This window comes from Gorilla gorilla, chromosome 4 (assembly GCF_029281585.2).
Source record: "Gorilla gorilla gorilla isolate KB3781 chromosome 4, NHGRI_mGorGor1-v2.1_pri, whole genome shotgun sequence".
Lineage (NCBI taxonomy): Eukaryota > Metazoa > Chordata > Mammalia > Primates > Hominidae > Gorilla > Gorilla gorilla.
In genome coordinates, this window is record NC_073228.2 from 14,830,608 (window position 1) to 14,849,425 (window position 18,818).

At 48.0% G+C, this 18,818-nt stretch overlaps 1 protein-coding gene across 4 annotated transcripts in view; it reads right to left on the bottom strand.

Moving 5' to 3' along the window:
- SEC14L1 (SEC14 like lipid binding 1) overlaps positions 1-18,818 on the bottom strand; it is a 125,605-nt gene that overhangs the window by 70,493 nt on the left and 36,294 nt on the right. Inside the window, exons 1-3 of one of the 4 annotated variants that reach the window (XR_008680261.2) lie at positions 6,109-6,525; positions 4,397-4,501; positions 3,488-3,580 (exon numbers count right to left, since the gene is read on the bottom strand). Coding sequence is in view for 3 of the 4 variants with exons in the window: in XM_031007605.3 (XP_030863465.1) it covers positions 3,488-3,550 (63 nt within the window). In the remaining variant the exon portion in view is untranslated. Of the gene's footprint in view, positions 1-3,487; positions 3,581-4,396; positions 4,502-6,108; positions 6,526-18,818 lie in introns of those variants that run through there. The other 3 variants (XM_031007605.3, XM_031007603.3, XM_063706061.1) reach the window with 3 other exon arrangements.

Below are 18,818 nucleotides of genomic sequence, written 5' to 3' on the forward strand. Positions count from 1 at the left end.
TCTAACAAAACACCACCACGCAAATGCCTACTGAAAAACCTCCACTTCAATTTTGCTTATGTAAATACCACTCAAGCGAGTTAATGAGAACTTTAACATGTTTTTTTTAATGGTACTGACCTCAAAACAAATGGTAAATTTTCATTAAATCAAGTGAGATGCAATTAACATATGTGACCTGACTGTGTACCTATTTATACTAGGCACTTTTTACCTAAACAATTTTCCGGCAATACTAAATTACAAGTAAACTCTTGGTTAAAACAAACAAACAAGGGCATTAAGTTGAGTGAGGCGTTTTCTCCCACCCTCTCACCTCACAGGACTCACATAAACCAGGACTCGACCCACCTCCCATGACTGCGTGCGGGCACTGCCGGCCACTCCTGACGCCATCGTGCGTTCTAGTGAGGCACATTCGCTTTCTGACGTGCTCACAAGTCCGCCGGCAGAAGCTACGGTTCCGTTCTCACCTTAACTGCATATATACCTCTTTCCTCACTCTGAATGCTGAACCGAAAAGGGCATTTTCAGGTTAACTCATTTTACTGTTAGTTTTCCTCAATGACAAAAAAAAATTAAGCAAATACTGAGGATTTTATACCATAAAACTACAGTAAGAAATAGGGGCAAAGGACACCACACAAACATCACTCACAGTCTACTTTTGGAAGGAAAAAAGTAACATATTTCATTTTCGGATTTAAAAATGTTTTCTTTATACTACAGGGTGGAAGAATATACGTGCGTGTGTGTGCGTCTGTGTGTTTGTTTGTTTTTTCTAACAATTCAAAAGAAAATTTCCTGAAGCTGGTGAGGCAAACAAAAAGTTTCTAACTAGTAAGTTTTAAATCATAAAAAAAAGAAAAAAAAAGGAGAAGAAAGAAAGAAAAAGAAGGGAAATTAACCACTACCTCAGAACAATAGTTTTAAAATGGTTTAATTGTAAAAACTTGGTGGCAGCTCAGAATTTGAATTTCGAGTTCTTCTGTAAAGTCCTGCATGAACTGGCAAGGTAAACGTCACAATTTTGAAAATAGTGAAGTAAGGGAAATAAGGAAGTCTGAACATTAAACAATCCAAACACCTCCTCTTTTATTAAATCTAACGTTTGGCAAAGAAACCAGCCTTTGCCTCAAACTATCAGGGCTGCATGAACTTTTTAAGCCACACTCAAGTGTTTTTGGAGAACATCCCCCACCCCGCCCAACTCTCTGCCCTGTGTCCACCCCGGGCCGTGGGCAGCCACTCTGCTTTACCCGGCGATGCCCACTGCCTACCACCCCCACTGCCTCCTCCCCAGCTCCACCAGCCCAGCTCACTGAACAAGGGTCAGGCCTCCCACCCAAGGCAAACAATCCACAGGCTAGCCAATATCCTCAAACCCAGGACCAGGGCAGGGGTCGGGGTGGGGAATGAACTAGATCAAGTTTCTCTCAGGGATGTGAACTATGAAATGTGACAGGAATTGGTCACTTAGAAACTGAAAGAATGCAACAAGAAATGCCACAGAGTTGAACTGGGGCCAGAGGGCTTTCAGACAGCTAAGCACGTCCTCGAGCTGAAGCCACAAGGAAAACTAGGAGTGAGCAAAGCAGCCAGCTGGTGGCGGGGTAGAAGGCTCCAGCACATGGAGCCAGGCACAGTCCCACAGGGCAAAATCCTAGAGAAAAACTGTGGCTGAGGCCCCCAGAGCAGCCAGGAACCTCCCTCCACTACCAGGCTCTGGAGCTCAGCCCATCCCAGCTCGAATTCCCGGATTCCTGTGCGATTCCTATCACACTATACATGTTCCCACTCACCAAACTCCTTCCCAAGCTGGCTGGAGTGGGTCTTTGCCTCATACAACCAAAAGCCAAAACAGCACAGATAACATGCAAATGGCAAACATGGTAAGTCAACAACATAAAATACTGTTAACAGCCCTAGCTACACATATTTAAGATGTGTAACTACATCTTAACACACGTAACTTCTTAACACACAGAACATCTTAACACACAGAGCTTCTTACCCACACACACAAACCAAAACCTCACACCTGAAAGGGAAGGCGCACCACAGAACCTTCACCAGGGGGATGGATTCAAATGTCCTGTGTTTTCACAAAGGTGTGAGGGATTCTTTTGTTAAAACTGATCAAACTGTACACCTGACACGTGACCATTTCACTGTATGTAAATTATATCTCAAGTACAGTGGCTCACACCTGTAATCCCAGCACTTTGGAAGGCCAAGGCAGGAGGATCACCTGAGGGCAGAAGTTCAAGACCAGCCTGGCCAACATGGAGAAACCCCATCTCTACTAAAAAACAAAACAAAACAAATATATATGTATGTATATATATACACACACACACACACACACACACACACACATATACAAACACACACACACAAATTAGCCAGGTGCGGGGGCAGGCACCTGTAATCCCAGCTATAATCTGCACCTGTAATGCAGTGAGCTGAGATCGCGCCACTACAATCCAGCCTGAGTGACAGAGTGAGACGCTGTCTCAAAAAAATAAATAAAATAAATTTTAAAACAAACCCTCTCATGTAAATTGTTCCCGTAAGAGGACTTCTTGTTTTTCAAAACTATTGATCTACATAAATCCCACAAACACACGCTGAGCAGAAGCAGCCAGCTGCTAGAACACCTGCGTTTCTATTTATAGAAGGAACAGAAACAGGTAACAGTCCTCTGTGTATTAGGAGTCAAAACAGTGGCTCACTTGAACCAGGGCAGACTTCTTCCTGGGTCGCCTATGTTCTGGTTCCTGACCTTGGTGCCAGTATCCCAGATGTGCTGAGTGTGACACACGTTTTCATCAGGTGTGTGCTCATGAAAGACACATTCTCCTGTCTGTATTATATTTTCTGGTATGTATGTTATATCTTAATAATAACACAAAAGAGAAAGGAAAAGAAATACCCTACGGTAATCTAAAAATGACTGGAAAAGGTTTGCTTTGCATCTAGTAAAATGTTTATTTTCAGCCAAATTCTTCAGGTAAATAACGGAAAAACTCATTCAACAGAGTCATTTGAATCGTGAGTAAAACTCCATCGCACAGTGCTCAGTTCTAACACCACCTAAAGTGAATTCACCCATAGGCAGAGCACTCTTCCACACGAGCAGCAAAGACCACACTCCATGTCCCTTTGCTACTCTAACGAAGGACAAAAAGAGCACAACCCCGAGGAAGAAGTGCTTAGAATCCCACTTGTGTGTGTTCAAAGGGAGAATTAACTTCAATTCATACATTACCCTGAGGTGCATTTTTTTTAATGCGCAGATTTTTATTTTCAGAGGCTTGTATTTTAAAAACATTTTACACACTCTAGATACGGTTCATAAGCATAAAAACAGAATAAGTTCAAGTGATGCCATGGAGATGAACAATAAATCTATAGATCATCAAATTCTAACACTGTACTTTATAAATAAGAAGCCAAAGAGTAAACTGAAATGTCAAGTACTTACAGCCATAATTAATTCAAAGGGGTATTTGTACACCCTCACTGGGGACTGGTATTTCTGCACCATGATTGCAATACAACAGCAACCCTCTCACACCTGCAAAACATAAATATATGTGATAAATAACCACAATGCAGAAACAAATTATTAGTAAGTCTGCACTGACACATCATACCACACTCTAACGACAGAAAGAGACCACAATAGGTCATAATTCTATGCACACAAAAATGAAAAGATGATATTTAAATACATGAGGGCACGGGGAGGTAATTAAACGATAAGAAAAAGCAGACAAAGCCCCAATGCAATGAGGCAAACAGTACTGGTGTGAGAGGGGTCCAGTCCTCTCATCGGCTTACTGGGACTCTGCATTCATTACATGACCTGACCTGAGTCCTTTCCAGCAATGAACTGTTATGATTCTATTATTCTAATAACCAATATAATTAATGCTTGGATCATTTTCTCTTAAACAACTTCTACTAGAAGCCAAATAAAAATGATCTCGTGTTAAGATATTAGCTCTGGGAAAACAAAAATAAAACTGGAAAAAAATACTACTGTATCTCAAACTATGGAATACTCCTCAAAAGCTAGCTTCAAAGGAAACGTGTCAATTCCTATTTTCTAACTGTGTACACTACAGCTTTGGCGACCTGTCTTCGAGTGGCAGAAATGCCAAGTATTCTGGCTAAACAGGCTCCACTGAAATCTCTAGCCTCAGATAGCTAATATCTGTAAGTAATCGGTTAAATATTCACACCTAATTCACAGTCAAGGAGCCCTCCTTAGAGGTGCATAATCATTCTCTAGCGCCAGCCTACATGGATTGCTCTAAAAACACACCTGGACTTGCCAGTCCTCTGTCTCCCCTATTTAAAGTGAGAAAGAAAAATCGAATGAGCCTACCTGTCTTGTTGAGGATAATCATTAAGAATGGTACTTTATGCTGAACATGGTGAGAGGATATTCAAACATACAAAACTGAATATCCTCAAGGAGCCCAAAGTCTAGCTGTTAAAAAAAAAAAAAGAGAGAGACAAATTACCAAGATGTATTTTATTTCAGAAACTTCCAAGATTCCTTTTTTTTTTTTTTTTTTTGAGACAGGGTGTCTCTCTGTTGCCCAAGCTGGAACACAGTGGCACAATCTCCACTCACCGCAGCCTCCACCTTCTAAGCTCAAGTGATCCTCCTGCCTCAGCCTCCCAAGTAGCTGGGACCACAGGCACGCACCACCATATATATTTTTTGTAGAAGGTTTCCCCATGTTGCCCAGGCTGGTCTCAAACTCCTGGGCTCAAGGGATCTGCCCACTTCAGCCTCCCAAAGTGCTAGGATTATAGTCATGAGCCACGGCACCTGGTATAAAATTCCCATCTATAGTACTAGGTTTAAACAGGTTTGGAACTTTCTCTGGTATGTCTGGCATACCTCTCAGAGGAGAGGTCATGGTGGAAAACATCGCCATCTGACAGTGTGAAAACGGCTAAGGAATAACTCTGGGTGACCACGAGTAAGCCATCTGACCTCCCTAGGACTCAGTTTCATCTCTGTAAAATGAGGTTTTCGGGGAGATGATCTTGAAAGACTTCCACCTCTAAAACCATGAGAATGAGAGCCAAACTCCCAAGTTCTCCAAACTCAACTTGAAGCTTTTCTAATATTCATCTTGATTATGCGACTGACACATCCTGATGTGCTGGGACCACGTTCTTTTTCTTTTGCAAACCTTACAGTGTTGGTGCACAGTGGGAATCCAACCATCTTTTAAAAATTTAATCGGGAATATTAATTTTAGGGTACTCTCCCAGATATGAGGACGATAACCGGGTACAAACAAGAGTGGGGAGAAGAAGCAAAAAAGCGTAATGCTCGTTTAAGAAACGGTAACATCCATTCAGGATTCCACCGCCTGGCACAACTGGCTACACTCACTTAAGAACCTGCTAATTCACGAGCTTGTGAACCACAGCCAGGTCTCAGCTGCCGATGCTCTGGTCCAGATAAACGCCCTACGCGGGCATCCGGAGTGACAACGACCAAGTGGCATCCAGAAGCCGGACGGCCTCCATTGCATGACAATCGCTGTTTAAACAGGAGCCAAAGGCCAGACCCACTGAACGCATCCCGAGCAGGCTCGAGGGGCGGCCGGCGCCCGGGACTGCTCAGCAGGGGTCCCGCGCGGCTGAGCCCCACGGGGCCAAAGCCCCGGCCGACGGGAGAGAGGGGCGGGCACTGGCTCCGGACCCGAAACTCCGCTCTCAGCAAAAAGCGGCTCCCGGGAGCTGGAAACCTGGCGAGGTGAGGGTGGGGATGGGGATGGGGATGGGGATGGGGATGGGGATGGGGATGGGGATGGGGATGGGGATGGGGATGGGGGTGGGGGTGGGGGTGGGGGTGGGGCGGCGAGGGGCGAGCAGGGGGGCGGAGGGCGAGCAGGGGGGCGGGGGCACGGCCCGTTTCGGGTGCCGGGCCGATGGCAGCCGGGGCTGGGGAGGGACAGGCTCAGCAGGCGGGCGGCCGGGAGTTCCGGGGGGCCCGCCCGAGAGGCGCCGGACTCCACGGAGAGCGGGACCGGGGCGGAGGCGCACTCGGACCCGCCGCGACGACGCGCCTACCTCTTGTCAGAAAGGCCGGGCCTGGGACGCGGGGTGGCGAGGGGCGCTCATACCGGCGGCTCCGCGGGGCAGTCCCGGTTCCACTGCTCCGCGGCCGTAGCTCGACCGCCGGTTCCGGGGAGGGGGCCGGGGAGGCGGGAGGGGGAAGGGGCGCGGCGAGGGCACTTGTGGTTGTTACGGGTGACGGGGTGGGCGGGGCCGGGCGCCGGGAGGGGCGCGCGTGCGCGGCCGCGGCCGAGGGAGCGGGGGCGGGAGCGGGCGATGGTTGCTAAGAAAGGGGAGGGGGGAGGACACCCGGGGCCCGAACTGCGCAGGCGCGAGCTCCGACCCGCGGGCGTGGGAGGAGCTCGGAGAAGGCGCCGGCCCTGTCGCACGGCTGGATGTGCCCGAGGTCCTCGTGGCCCCTCCCAGTTTTGCGTCACTTGTTGGGGGCGGGGCCGGGCGGGGCTTCGCGAGTAGCGGGCGGAGGCGGAGTGAAGCCCCAAGGGGCTGACGGCGTGCAGGGGAAGGGTTCGGCTGAGCGGGAAAAGGGAAGTTTGCGGGAGGTCAAAACCACCGGGGCCCTCCCGTATGGCTGCTGCTCTGAGGCCTGCCTCTGGTCGCCCTGGCGGCTGCCCCCGTGCTTCCTCATTTCTTGTTGACTGTTCAGGAGCACCAGCCTGCTCGCGCCAGTGCCCCGACCGCATTCTCGCCGAGTAATGGGGAGGAGGCGGACGCCGGTGCTGCGCGGCCCAGGGCTCGGGAGGGCCCGGGTGAGCCCGGGTGGAGCCCAGCGGCATCCTTGTCAACACATCCAGACGGCTCTAGTGTCGGGCCGCGGGCTTGAAACTGAGACACGCGCCCAGGGTCTGCCCCTCGGGAACGAGGGGGCCAAAGTGGGGCTGCTAAGTAGCTCCCGAATTTCAGCAGGAGAGCACCGTCCAGCCCCAATTTTCAATCCGGTACCACTGAGACATTTTGGGGTCCTTAAGAGGAGCTCATGACTAGAAAGGGGCACCTCGCATGCCCACCCACACAGCAAAGCTGGTTTTATAACCAACATGCAATTTCACTGTCAAAGTCACTGTTGTTCCGTTCACATTAGTCACCCTGAGTGGCTGTACATTTCATGCTGCCATTGGACAGAACGTTTTTGGACCTGTTTAGGAATTTCCATCAAAGCCAGTTTACCAGACACACAAGCAAATCATTCATGGCGTCATCACCCCTTGCGTTCCGCGTCAAACCATCATCTTCCAGCTGGGTCACCTACATTATTCACTACATTCAGTCTGACTGGCTTTTGCTTGTTTGTAGAAATCACATCCACCGGTCGGGCGCGGTGGCTCACGCCTGTAATCCCAGCACTTTGGGAGGCCGAGGTGGGCGGATCACAAGGTCAGGAGATCGAGACCATCCTGGCTAACACGGTGAAACCCCTGTCTCTACTAAAAATACAACAAATTAGCCGGGCGTGGTGGCGGGTGCCTGTAGTCCCAGCTACTTGGGAGTCTGAGGCAGGAGAATGGCGTGAACCCTGGAGGCAGAGCTTGCAGTGAGCTGAGATCGCGCCACTGCACCCCAGCCTGGGCGACAGAGCGAGACTCCGTCCCAAAAAAAAAAAAAAAGAAATCACATCCACCTTCAAAAGACGCTTTAACGCCGGTTGCGGTGGCTCACGCCTGTAATCCCAACACTTTGGGAGGCCTAGGTGGGTGGATCACCTGAGGTCAGGAGTTTGAGACCATCCTGGTCAACACGGTGAGACCTCGTCTCCACTAAAAATACAAAAAGTAGCCGGGTGTGGTGCCAGATGCCTGTAATCCCAGCTACTTGGGAGGCTGAGGCAGGAGAATCACTTGAACCTGGGAGGCAGAGGTTGCAGTGAGCCAAGATCACGCCACCTGCCCTGCACTCCAGCCTCGGCTGTAACAGAGCAAGACTCCGTGTCAAAAAAAAAAAAAAAAAAAAAAAAAAAAAATTCACCTGACCTGCTGAACTTCTAGATGTAACCACCAGTTTACAGGAAATACAGAATAGAGGAACATGCTAAATGACACCATGAAAAACAATTGGCAAAGTACAGACCGTGGGAAATGGTACAAGACAAATATATTCTTTATCAAATTCCAAAGGAAAAAAAGAGGGGAATGGTCAATCTATAGATTAAAAGAGATTGGGAAATTTTTTGAGCCATACATTCATTTATGATTTGCAAGCTTTTATATGTATATTGTACTTCAGTTAAACATTTTGAAGAAAAAACAGACTTGAGACATCAACCAATCCCAAAATCTTTATTTCCATTTTTTTTTTGAAACAGTCTCACTCTGTTCCCCAGGCTTGAGGGCAGTGGCATAATCATAGCCGTCTGCAGCATCATCACCTGGCCTCAAGTGAACCTCCCACCTCAGCCTTCTGAGTAGCTGTGACTACAGGCACGTGCCACCACGCGTGGCTAATTTTTGCTGTTTTTTTCCTTAGGTTTTTTTTGGGTTTTTTGTTTGTTTGTTTGTTTTTGAGATGGAGTCTTACTCTGTTGCCCAGGCTGGAGTGCAGTGGCACAATCTTGGCTCACTGCAACCTCCACCTCCTGGGTTCAAGTGATTATCCTGCCCTCCTGCCTCAGCCTCCCGAGTAGCTGGGATTACAGGCGAGTGCCCAGCTAATTTTTTATTTTTAGTAGAGACGGGCTTTCACCATGTTGGTCAGGCCGTTCTGAAACTCCTGACCTTGTGATCTGCCTGCCTCAGCCTCCCAGAGTGGTGGTATTACAGGAGTGAACCACAGCACCCAGCCCACCAACCTCCTACTTGCCTGGGGACTAGATTGCCTTTGTAGGACTAACATTAGCCACAAGTTAGAAATCATGGTTTAGGAGTCATGCAGCTGGAGGCTACAAGATTCTGACCCTCCCTAAACTGCTCCTAAGATCAGTGCTTGAGACATTTTGCAGATCCTGCCCTTGATGGCTCAGCTGGCACCACCCAGATCAACAAACAGGCTCATCTGATCTTGTGGCCCCCACCCAGGAACTGACTCAGCACAAGAAGACAGCTCCGACTCCCTGTGATTTCATCCCTGACCAATCAGCACTCCTGGCTCACCGGCTTCCCCCGACCCACCAAGTTGTCTTTAAAAACTCTGCTCCCTGAATGTTCAGGGAGACTGATTTGAGTAATAATAAAACTCCAATCTCCTGCACAGCCAGCTCTGTGTGAATGACTCTATTGCAATTCTCCTGTCCTGATGAATCAGCTCTCTCTAGGCAGCAGGGAAGGTGAACCCCTTGGGTGGTTATACTGTTATCCGGAGAAGGGGGTTATATGTAAAGATAAGCAATCTTTTGTTACAATAAATGCTTTTTCAGGAATTTGTTGAGGCAAACAGTGAAAGCACGTATTGGTTTACAGTCTAATATTCCTGAACAAGAATCTCCTGGATCAAATAGTAAGTCATGTTGACACAGAGATCTTAGGTCTCAGTCCTGATGGCTAAACTGTGTGGATGCAGGTGGTCTTATTCCTCATGATCAGGAATGTAGGCCCTGAGATAGTCTGAACTCAAATCTCATGTTGAATTGTAATCCAGTGTTGGAGGTCTGGCCTGGTGGGAGGCATTTGGGTCATCAGATCCCTCATGAATGGCTTGGGCCGTCCCCTTGGCCATAAGTGAGCTCTCTCTAAGTTCACATGAGATCTTCTCACTTAAAAATGGGTGGCACCTCCCCCTACTCTCTGGAGCTTCCTCCTGCTTTCACCACGTGACCTGCCTGTTCCCCCTTCTCTCCTTCCACCAAGACTAAAAGCTCCCTGAGGCTTCACCAGAAGCTAAGCAGATGCCAGCACCATGCTTCCTGAACAGCCTGTGGAACCTCTTAAACACTATTTGAACATATAATGATACTAAGAAATTACTGCTTTCTTGTGGCTGAGCGTGGTGGCTCACGCCTGTAATCCCAGCACTTTGGGAGGCCAAGGCAGGTGATCCCCTGAGGTTGGGCGTTTAAGACCAACCTGACCAATGTGGAGAAACCCTGTCTCTACTAAAAACACAAAATTAGCCAGGCATGGTGGCAGATGCCTATAATCCCAGCTACTCTGGAGGCTGAGGCAGGAGAATTGCTTGAACCTGGGAGGCGGAGGTTGCGGTGAGCCGAGACCGCACCATTGCACTCCAGCCTGGGCAACAAGAGCAAAACTCTGTCTCAAAAAAAAAAAAAAAAGAAAGAAAGAAAAAGAAATTATTGCTTTCTCTTAAGAATGCCAATTAAACATTTTTCTTTATAAATTACCCAGTCTCAAGTATTTCTTTATAGCAATTCGAGAATGGCCTAACACGGGCCCCTTCTGTGTTGCTACTTTGCCATTACCACAGTGGTAATGGCAGCTTCCCCCTCCAGCCAGCAAGTCGGAGGAAAGGGTGAAGAAGAGCAAACCTGCTCCCCGAACGACGCTTCCTTGGAAATGATATGCATGTACAAACACGCACACACACATGCGTGCACACCCATAAGCAAACATACATACTTCCCATTGGCCAGAACTTAATCACATGGGCACACCCAAGAGCAAAGAAGGCTGGGAAATGTAGCCTGTGCCAAGTGACCACACACCCAGCTACAAATGGTGAGTTCTGTTGCTAAGAAAGAAGCAAAGGATGTATAATATTGGTGGCGACTAACAGTCTCTCTCATCAAGGATATAATCAAACTACTAAAATGTAGTGGTAATGTGTGTTTGAAAAATTTCAAAAGAAAGAAAGGAGGAGGAAGGAAAGAGAAAGAAAAAAGAAAGAGAAAGGAAGGAAGGGAGGGAAGGGGAGAGGAAGGGAGGGCAGGACAGGGTGAGGATGAGAGAAAGAAAGGAAGAGAGAGAAAAAGAGAGAAAGAAAGAAAGGAAAGAGGAAGGAAGGAAAGAGAAAAGAAAGAAAAGAAAAAGAAAGAAAGCAAAAGAGAAAGAAAAAGAAGGGGCCAGGCGCAGTGGCTCACGCCTGTAATCTCAACACTTTGGGAGGCCGAGGCGGGCAGGTCACAAGGTCAGGAGATCGAAACCATCCTGGCTAACACATGAAACCCGTCTCTACTAAAAATACAAAAAAAAAATTAGCCGGGCGTGGTGGTGGGCGCCTATAGTCCCAGCTACTCAGGAGGCTGAGGCAGGAGAATGGCATGAACCCGGGAGACGGAGCTTGCAGTGAGCCAAGATAGCGCCACTGCACTCCAGCCTGGGTGACAGAGCAAAACTCTGTCTCAAAAAAATAAAAAAGAAAGAGAAGTAAGGAAGGAAAGAAGGAAAGAGAGAGAGAGAGAGAGAGAGAGAGAGGGGCGCCAGGTACATAGCTTATGCCTGCAATCTTTGGGAAGCCAAGTTGGAAGGATTGCTTGAGCCCAGGAGTTCCAGACCAGCCTGGACAACATAGCAAGACCGCTATCTCTACAAACAATAATTTTTAAAAAATTAGCCAGGCATGGTGGTACATGCCTGTAGTCCTTGTTACTCGGGAGGCTGAGGCAGGAGGATCACTTGAACCCAGGAGGTTGAGGGTGCAGTGAGCCCTGATTGTGCCACTGCACTCCAGCCTGAGAGACAGCCTGAGAGACAGAGCAACACTCTCTCGAAAGAAAGGAAGGAAGGAAGACAAAGAAAGAGAGAAAGAAAGAGAGAAATACAAAGAAAGAAAGAATTACAGAATAAAGTAAGTTTATACACAGTGTGATAAGTGCTAGAAATGAGAAATAGGGACAGTGCTATGGAGCCAGTCTCTGGGGAGCTGAGGAAAGCCTCACAGAGCAGAAACAGTTGACTAGGCAGGAACTTATCCAAGGCTGAATGAAGTTACTGGTGGGAGTATGGTATCACTCAGATGCAAAGAAAACCAAGAGCAGAATTCTAAAGAACTCCAACTATTAAGAGTCAGGATGTGAACAAGAACCAGGGAAGGATGCTGATAAGCAGAGAGGTGGAAGGAGAACCAGGAGAGAGAAGTGATGCCCTGCTCCCCAACAGTGTCAAGTGGTATGGGGTCAATAGAGCCAAAAGATGGGTAACAGAGCGAGAAATAAGACAGCTCCTGGGCTTCGGTAATAAGAGGGCCACTGGTGTCCTTGCTAGACATGAATTCACCAGGCTTCAGGGACAGAAGACAGGCAGCAGTGGGTTGAGGAGAGGGTGGAAGCCAGGACAATGAGTGTAAATACTCAAGCCAATGTGAAAGGACACAATCTTTTTACAAAAAACAAAAACAGAACATAAGAATTGTTTGCAGCTGGACACGGTGGCTACCGCCTGTCATCCCAGCACTTTAGGAGGCTGAAGTGGGAGGATTATTTGAGCTCAGGAGTTCAAGACCAACCTGGGAAACACAGTGAGACCCTGTCTCAACAACAACAAAAACATTATTTTATTTTATTTATTTAATTTATTTTTGAGACAGAGTTTTGCTCGGTCACCCAGGCTAGCGTGCAGTGGCACAATCTCGGCTTACTGCAACATCCGCCTCCTGGGTTCAAGCGATTCTCCTGCCCAGCTTCTCAAGTAGCTGGGATTACAGGCATGCGCCACCACACCTGCCTAATTTTTGTATTTTTTGTTTGTTTGTTTTAAGTAGAGATGGGGTTTCACCATGTTGGCCAGGGTGGTCTAGAACTCCTCCTCAAGTGATCACCCGCCTCCACCTCCCAAAGGGCTGGGAATACAGGCATGAGCCACTGCACCCGGCCTCAACAAAAAATTTAAAATTTAGCTGGTCATGGTGGCTCGCATCTACAGTTCCAGCTACTTGGGAGGCTGAGCCAGTAGGATCACTTGAACCCAGGAGGTTGAGGCTGCAGCGAGCCATGACTGCAGCACTGCACTGCACTACAGCCGCGGTGCCAGAGAGAGACCATGTCTCCAAAAAAAAAAAAAAATTTCTGTGTGTTGCATGTTGTGTTCAAGTGGTACTGTTCCTTTCTCTGTTCTCTGGGCTAATAGTCATCCACAGGCTGAACAGGGTGGAGTCAACACCGGGCAGGGTAAGTGACGTCAGGTAACAAACAGTGAAGGCAGGTTGGTGGGACCGCAGTACTGCAGCAGAGAAGAGAAGGCTGCTGCCCTTGTCTTGCAGCACTCCTCCTGTTTTCTTAGACAGGATCCCTTTAAAGTCAAATTACGAGAGTGGGCACTCTGAAACACCGTGACTGTGCCCCTCGCTTCCAGAGCTTTTTTTTTTTTTTGAGATGGAGTCTCACTCTGTTGCCCAGGCTGGAGTACAGTGGCACGATCTTGGTTCACTGCAGCCTCCACCTCCTGGGTTCTAGTGATTCTCCTGCCTCAGCCTCCCGAGTAGCTGGGACTACAGGTGCCCACCACCACGCCCAGCTAATTTTTGTATTTTTAGTAGAGACGGGGTTTCTCCATCTTGGCCAGGCTGGTCTCGAACTCCTGACCTCATGTGATCCACCCGCCTCGGCCTCCCAAAGTGCTGGGATTACAGGGGTGAGCCACCGTGCCCGGCACAGAGCATCTTTATTAGTGAGTTCTCCTCACCTGTCTGTTGTTGCCTCTCATTTGGTGAATGGAAGCCTTGATGGGTGCTGTGTAAAGGCTACACATACCAGGTGCCCTTGGGACGGAAGCACAGGATTCCCAAGAGTCCATAGCAAGACACTGTGAGTTGCTCAGACAAGCCCCCATTAGGAGCCTGAGTCTGAAGCTGCCGTTCCACTTGGCCGCCTCGAGCTGACCTCAGGACGCAGTGTCAGCAGCCTGGTCACACCTGCACAGGCACCGATAGGTGGGCAGAAGCATCGTGGCAGGACACATCCCCCCCCGGCAGGATTAACCTGAGGTAGGGGGGCCGTTGCTGGGTCCTCAGGCCATATCTTCTCCATTGCTCTTAGCAAAATATTACGAGTCACTGAAATTTCGGCCTCCAGAGCTCAACCTCTTCTCTACCATAACAAAAGCAGCATGGGAACCTGTGGCATAAGAGGACTGCAGCCAGGTGCAGTGGCTCATGCCTGTAATCTCAACACTTTGGGAGGGTGAGGCAGGAGGATCGCTTGAGCCCAGGAGTTCCAGAACAGCCTGGAGAACATAGTGAGACCTTGTCTCTACAAAAAATAAACATAAAAATTAGCTGGGGGTAGTGGCACTCACCTGTGGTCCCAGCTACTCGGGAGGCTGATCCTCAAGTGGGAGAATCACTTGGGCTCAGGAGTTTGAGGCTGCAGTGAGTCACGATCGCACCACTGCACTCCAGCCTGGGCGAGAGAGTGAGACTCTGTCTCAAAAAAAAGAAAAAAGAAAAAAAAAAAAGGAGGATTGGGGTATAGTTTAGGGGAGTGTCACTCCAAGAAAGACAGTGGAAGGCAAGTGACAATCTTAAACTAAAATTTCAGCCTCCAGAGCCCAACCCCTTCACTACCACAGCAAAAGAAATAAGAGATAATGCTCAATAATGCCTTTAAACAATGCTGAGAGTCAGGGCCAGCTAATTATCTAGGCTGTGCCAAGAGACCCAGGGGCACTTACTTCTTATTTTCTGGTGGCCTTATACGCCCTGGCATTTGTGCTTCACTTCAGTCAGTTACAGAGACATGTCAGAGCCCATGCTGGGGGGTTGTGTTGAATGCACGCAGACTTACCCAGGCGCAGTGGCTCACGCCTGTAATCCCAGCACTTTGGGAGGCAGAGGCGGGTGGATCACCTGAGGTCAGGAGTTTGAGACCAGCCTGGCCAAAACATGGTGAAACCCCGTCTCCACTAAAAATGTAAAAATTAGCTGGGTGTGGTGGTGCATGCCTGTAATCGCAGCTACTTGGGAGGCTGAGGCAGGAGAATCGCTTGAACCCAGGAGGTGGAGGATGCAGTGAGATCGCGCCACTGCACTCTAGCCTGGGTGACAGAGCCAGACTCTGGCTCAAAAAAAAAAAAAATTCCATGCAGAATAAAGGCCTAATAAAGGAAGAGACCACTTTGGCATTTGGTGGTAAAAGAGTTAAAGACAGCCTTGCAAGGCATGACTGATACTCCTGACATGGGCCATCTGGCAAAGTTTCCAGCCTGGAAAAGTACAGAAAATGTAGGTTACCCTACAGGCACGATTTCCTAATTGAGCCCTGGCAATAATCCAGTGGCCTTGAATTAACACAGTGCATCATTCCCGACCTGGGAAAACTTCAGGCCAAGAAGCTGGATCTGCAAAAGTTATCGTCCAACCTTCAATATTTCCAAAATATTTCATTTCATTCTGGAGAGGCAAAGTCCCTATAACTAGTTGGTTTATCTACCTAAGAGTCTTCCTTCTTTCAGGACACCCTTCATACTACTAGCAGAATTCTCTCCCAAAAATACAGACTCACTCCCTTGTGCAAAAAGTACATTGACTACAGAATTAAATTTAAACTTCAAAGCCTACCATTCAAGATCATCTGTAAATCTTGTCCCCAACTTCATTTGTCCAGAATGATTTTATATTCATCTCCACTCCATTTATTTACTCATTCCTTTGTGGATTCAACAAACATTTATTCAGCATCTTAATTTACTCCAAACACAGTGAGCACTGGGGTATAGAGAGACCCACTACAGCTGGGTGCAGTGGCTTACGCCTGTCATCCCAGCACTTTGGGAGGTCGAGGCCGGTGGATCATCTGAGATCAGGAGTTTGAGACCAGCCTGGCCAACATGGTAAAACTGCGTCTCTACTAAAAATACAAAAATTAGTTGGGCATGGTGGTGGGTGCCTGTCATCCCAGCTACTTGGGAGGCTGAGGCTGGGGAATCGCTTGAACCTGGGAGGCAGAGGTTGCAGTGAGCCAAGACCGCGCCATTGCACTCCAGCCTGGGCAACAAAAGCGAAACTCCGTCTCAAAAAAGGAGAGACCCACTACAAAAAAGCAGATTTTCCTACAAGGTGCCAGCCTGCTCTATAGGACAGACACCTAGCAGTTGAAACACAGCCTATTCAGTTCCACAACGGCCCAATGTAGCTCCTCCCTGAAGGCTTTTCTGATGCCTCTTTCCATTGGCCCATGCACTTCACAATTCCATCATAAGGCATGTTGGCTAAAACTAGACTGTCCATAGAAGAATGGGATCTGTGTCTTCTGTTGAACTGTAAGTTGCTTGGGTACCATCGTCACTAATTTTCTCCTATTTTAATAGCACCTGGCATTTTCTAGAACCCTATTAAATATCTGTTGGGTTGAACTAAATGAACTTTTGATGAGGCCTTTATTCTGAGTGCATTTCACACATCTCATGCTAGGCAGTCTGTAAACCCAGTACTTTGGGAAGTCGAGGCGGGCGGATCCCTTGAGCCCAGGAATTCAAGACCAGCTTGGACAACATGGCAAGACCCTGTCTTTACAAAAATACAAAAATTAGCTGGGCATGGTGGCATGTGCCTGCATTCCCAGCTGCTTGGGAGGCTCACTTGACCCCGGGAGAGAGAGATTGCAGTGAGCCGTGATCATGCTACTGTACTTCAGCCTGGGTGACAGAACGAGACCCTGTCTCAAAAATAAATAAATAGGCTGGGCTCAGTGGCTCACGCCTGTCATCCCAGCACTTTGGGAGGCCGAGGCAGGTGAATCACTTGAGGCCAGGAGTTCGAGACCAGCTTGGCCAACATGGTGAAGTGAAACCCCGTCGCTACTAAAAAATACAAAAAAATTAGCTGAGCGTGGTAGCGCACTTGTAATCCCAGCTACTCAGGAGGCTGAGGCATGAGAATCACTTGAACTCAGGAGGTGGAGGTAGCAGTGAGCCGAGATAGCGCCACTGCACTCCAGCCTGGGTGACAGAGCGAAACTCTGTCTCAAATAAATAAATAAATAAAAATTAATTAATTAAATAAATAAAAAACACATCCCCCCCATCACATGGACTGAGCTGAAGCATCCTTGGGGCTGATGCTTTCACCACCCCTCCAAACCACACTGGCACCTTTAGACGGCACTGTACCTCGTGTCACCAGGCGAGGACATCAAGTCCAGGGAAGCGGCCTGGCTTAGGCGGTGAGTTTCTGCAGCAGAAAGCACAGCCTGCATCTGATGAGATTTAGGGTGACAAAGGAGCGCCCCCAAGCCTTTCAGCTTCCCACTCAGAGAAATAAAAATAGCCTACCCAATCATATTTCTTTTTGGCTTGTTTGTTTCACAAAATATAGTCCTCACTTCACCGACTGATGCAGCTGCTTGGCACTCCCTTTCCTTTGCTGGATCAGGACTTAGGCTGGCAAGTCCAGCAATGAATCCCCTGGCTGTACAGCTGCGGGTCATAAACAGCTGGACGGAGGCTCGACTTGCTGCTTTTAATTAACCCCCAGGAAGGAATGTCATGCTAACAGGGTATAGACCAGAGGCCACATCACAAGGCGCGACTGGGTGAAGAATAAACAGTCGAGCAGCCTCAATCCATTTAGTTAAAGCAATTGTCTCAAGGCTAACCATGGAAAAGAAAACCCTCCTCCACCTTCAGCTCTGCGGGCAGAACTGAAGACACACAGGGGTCATCAGAGGCCAGAGCTCTCCCACGTCCTCCTTGATGTGGGTGAAAGAGAGGACCATCCAGACCCCCAAATCTCCTGTTTCACCAGGAGATTCGAACTCAGAGAGTTTCAGTTCAATACCTTATTTGGGATGCATCCCATAACCAGGCACCCTACAGCCCTGCCCGGGAAGGTTCTATATACACAGAGTGACCTCCAGCTGAGAATCACACATGTGCTCACTTCACACTGCAGTGAAAATTCCATCTCTCACCCCTCCCCACGTTGGCAGGACCTGTGGGTCTGATTGAGCCACCTCAGTAGCCTAAAGCAGCTTTTAGGGTTTTCCTCCTCCAAAGGAAAAAAAAAACTAAAAAAACTAATTGGATGCTGATAGAATTTGGTGTCAGAAAATCTCACTGGGTTGTTAAGCTTGGATAAGAAAATGTTGATGAAAACATTTTGTAAATGGTTAGGCTCTATGTAAATGCTTCCCACCGCCAGGCATCCTACAGCTTTGCCTCCGGAATGTTCTGTACACATAGATTATTATTATCGTCCCGCCTACCGCTCTAGTTGGTTGCCAGCAACATCGTCTATATTTAGATAAATCCTTCCCCATCTTAAATTTCCCCCAACAGAAAAACAATATGAAAATTGTTCAAAAGACCAATATGAAAATATGATTAAAAGACCAATGCTCATTTGTACGGCTGTTGGCACAGACAGGCTGAAAAAAATAAAAAGGAATTTCTTGGCAAACCATTGTCTATAATTATGAGCTACATAAGCTAAATGGACTCCAAGGGGCTAGGGGTGCATGGGGAGATGGTCATCTGGCTTAGTTGGGCACAACAGTCTCTATCACCCCTTCACGTTCAGAAAGCTCACTCTACTTTAAAATGCCCAAGTGTGGCCAGGCGCGGTGGCTCACATCTGTAATCCCAGCACTTTGGGAGGCCGAGGCAGGTGGATCACCTGAGGTCATGAGTTCAAGACCAGCCTGGCCAACGAAACCCCATCTCTATTAAAAATACAAAACTTAGCCAGGCCTGGTGGCACGTGCCTGTAATCCCAGCTACTCAGGAGGCTGAGGCAGGAGAATCACTTGAACCCGGGAAGCAGAGTTTGCAGTGAGCCAAGATCGTGCCACTGCACTCTGGCCTGGGCGACAGAACGAGACTATGTCTCAGAAAAAAAAACAATAAAATAAAATAAAATAAAATAAAATAAAATAAAATAAAATAAATAAA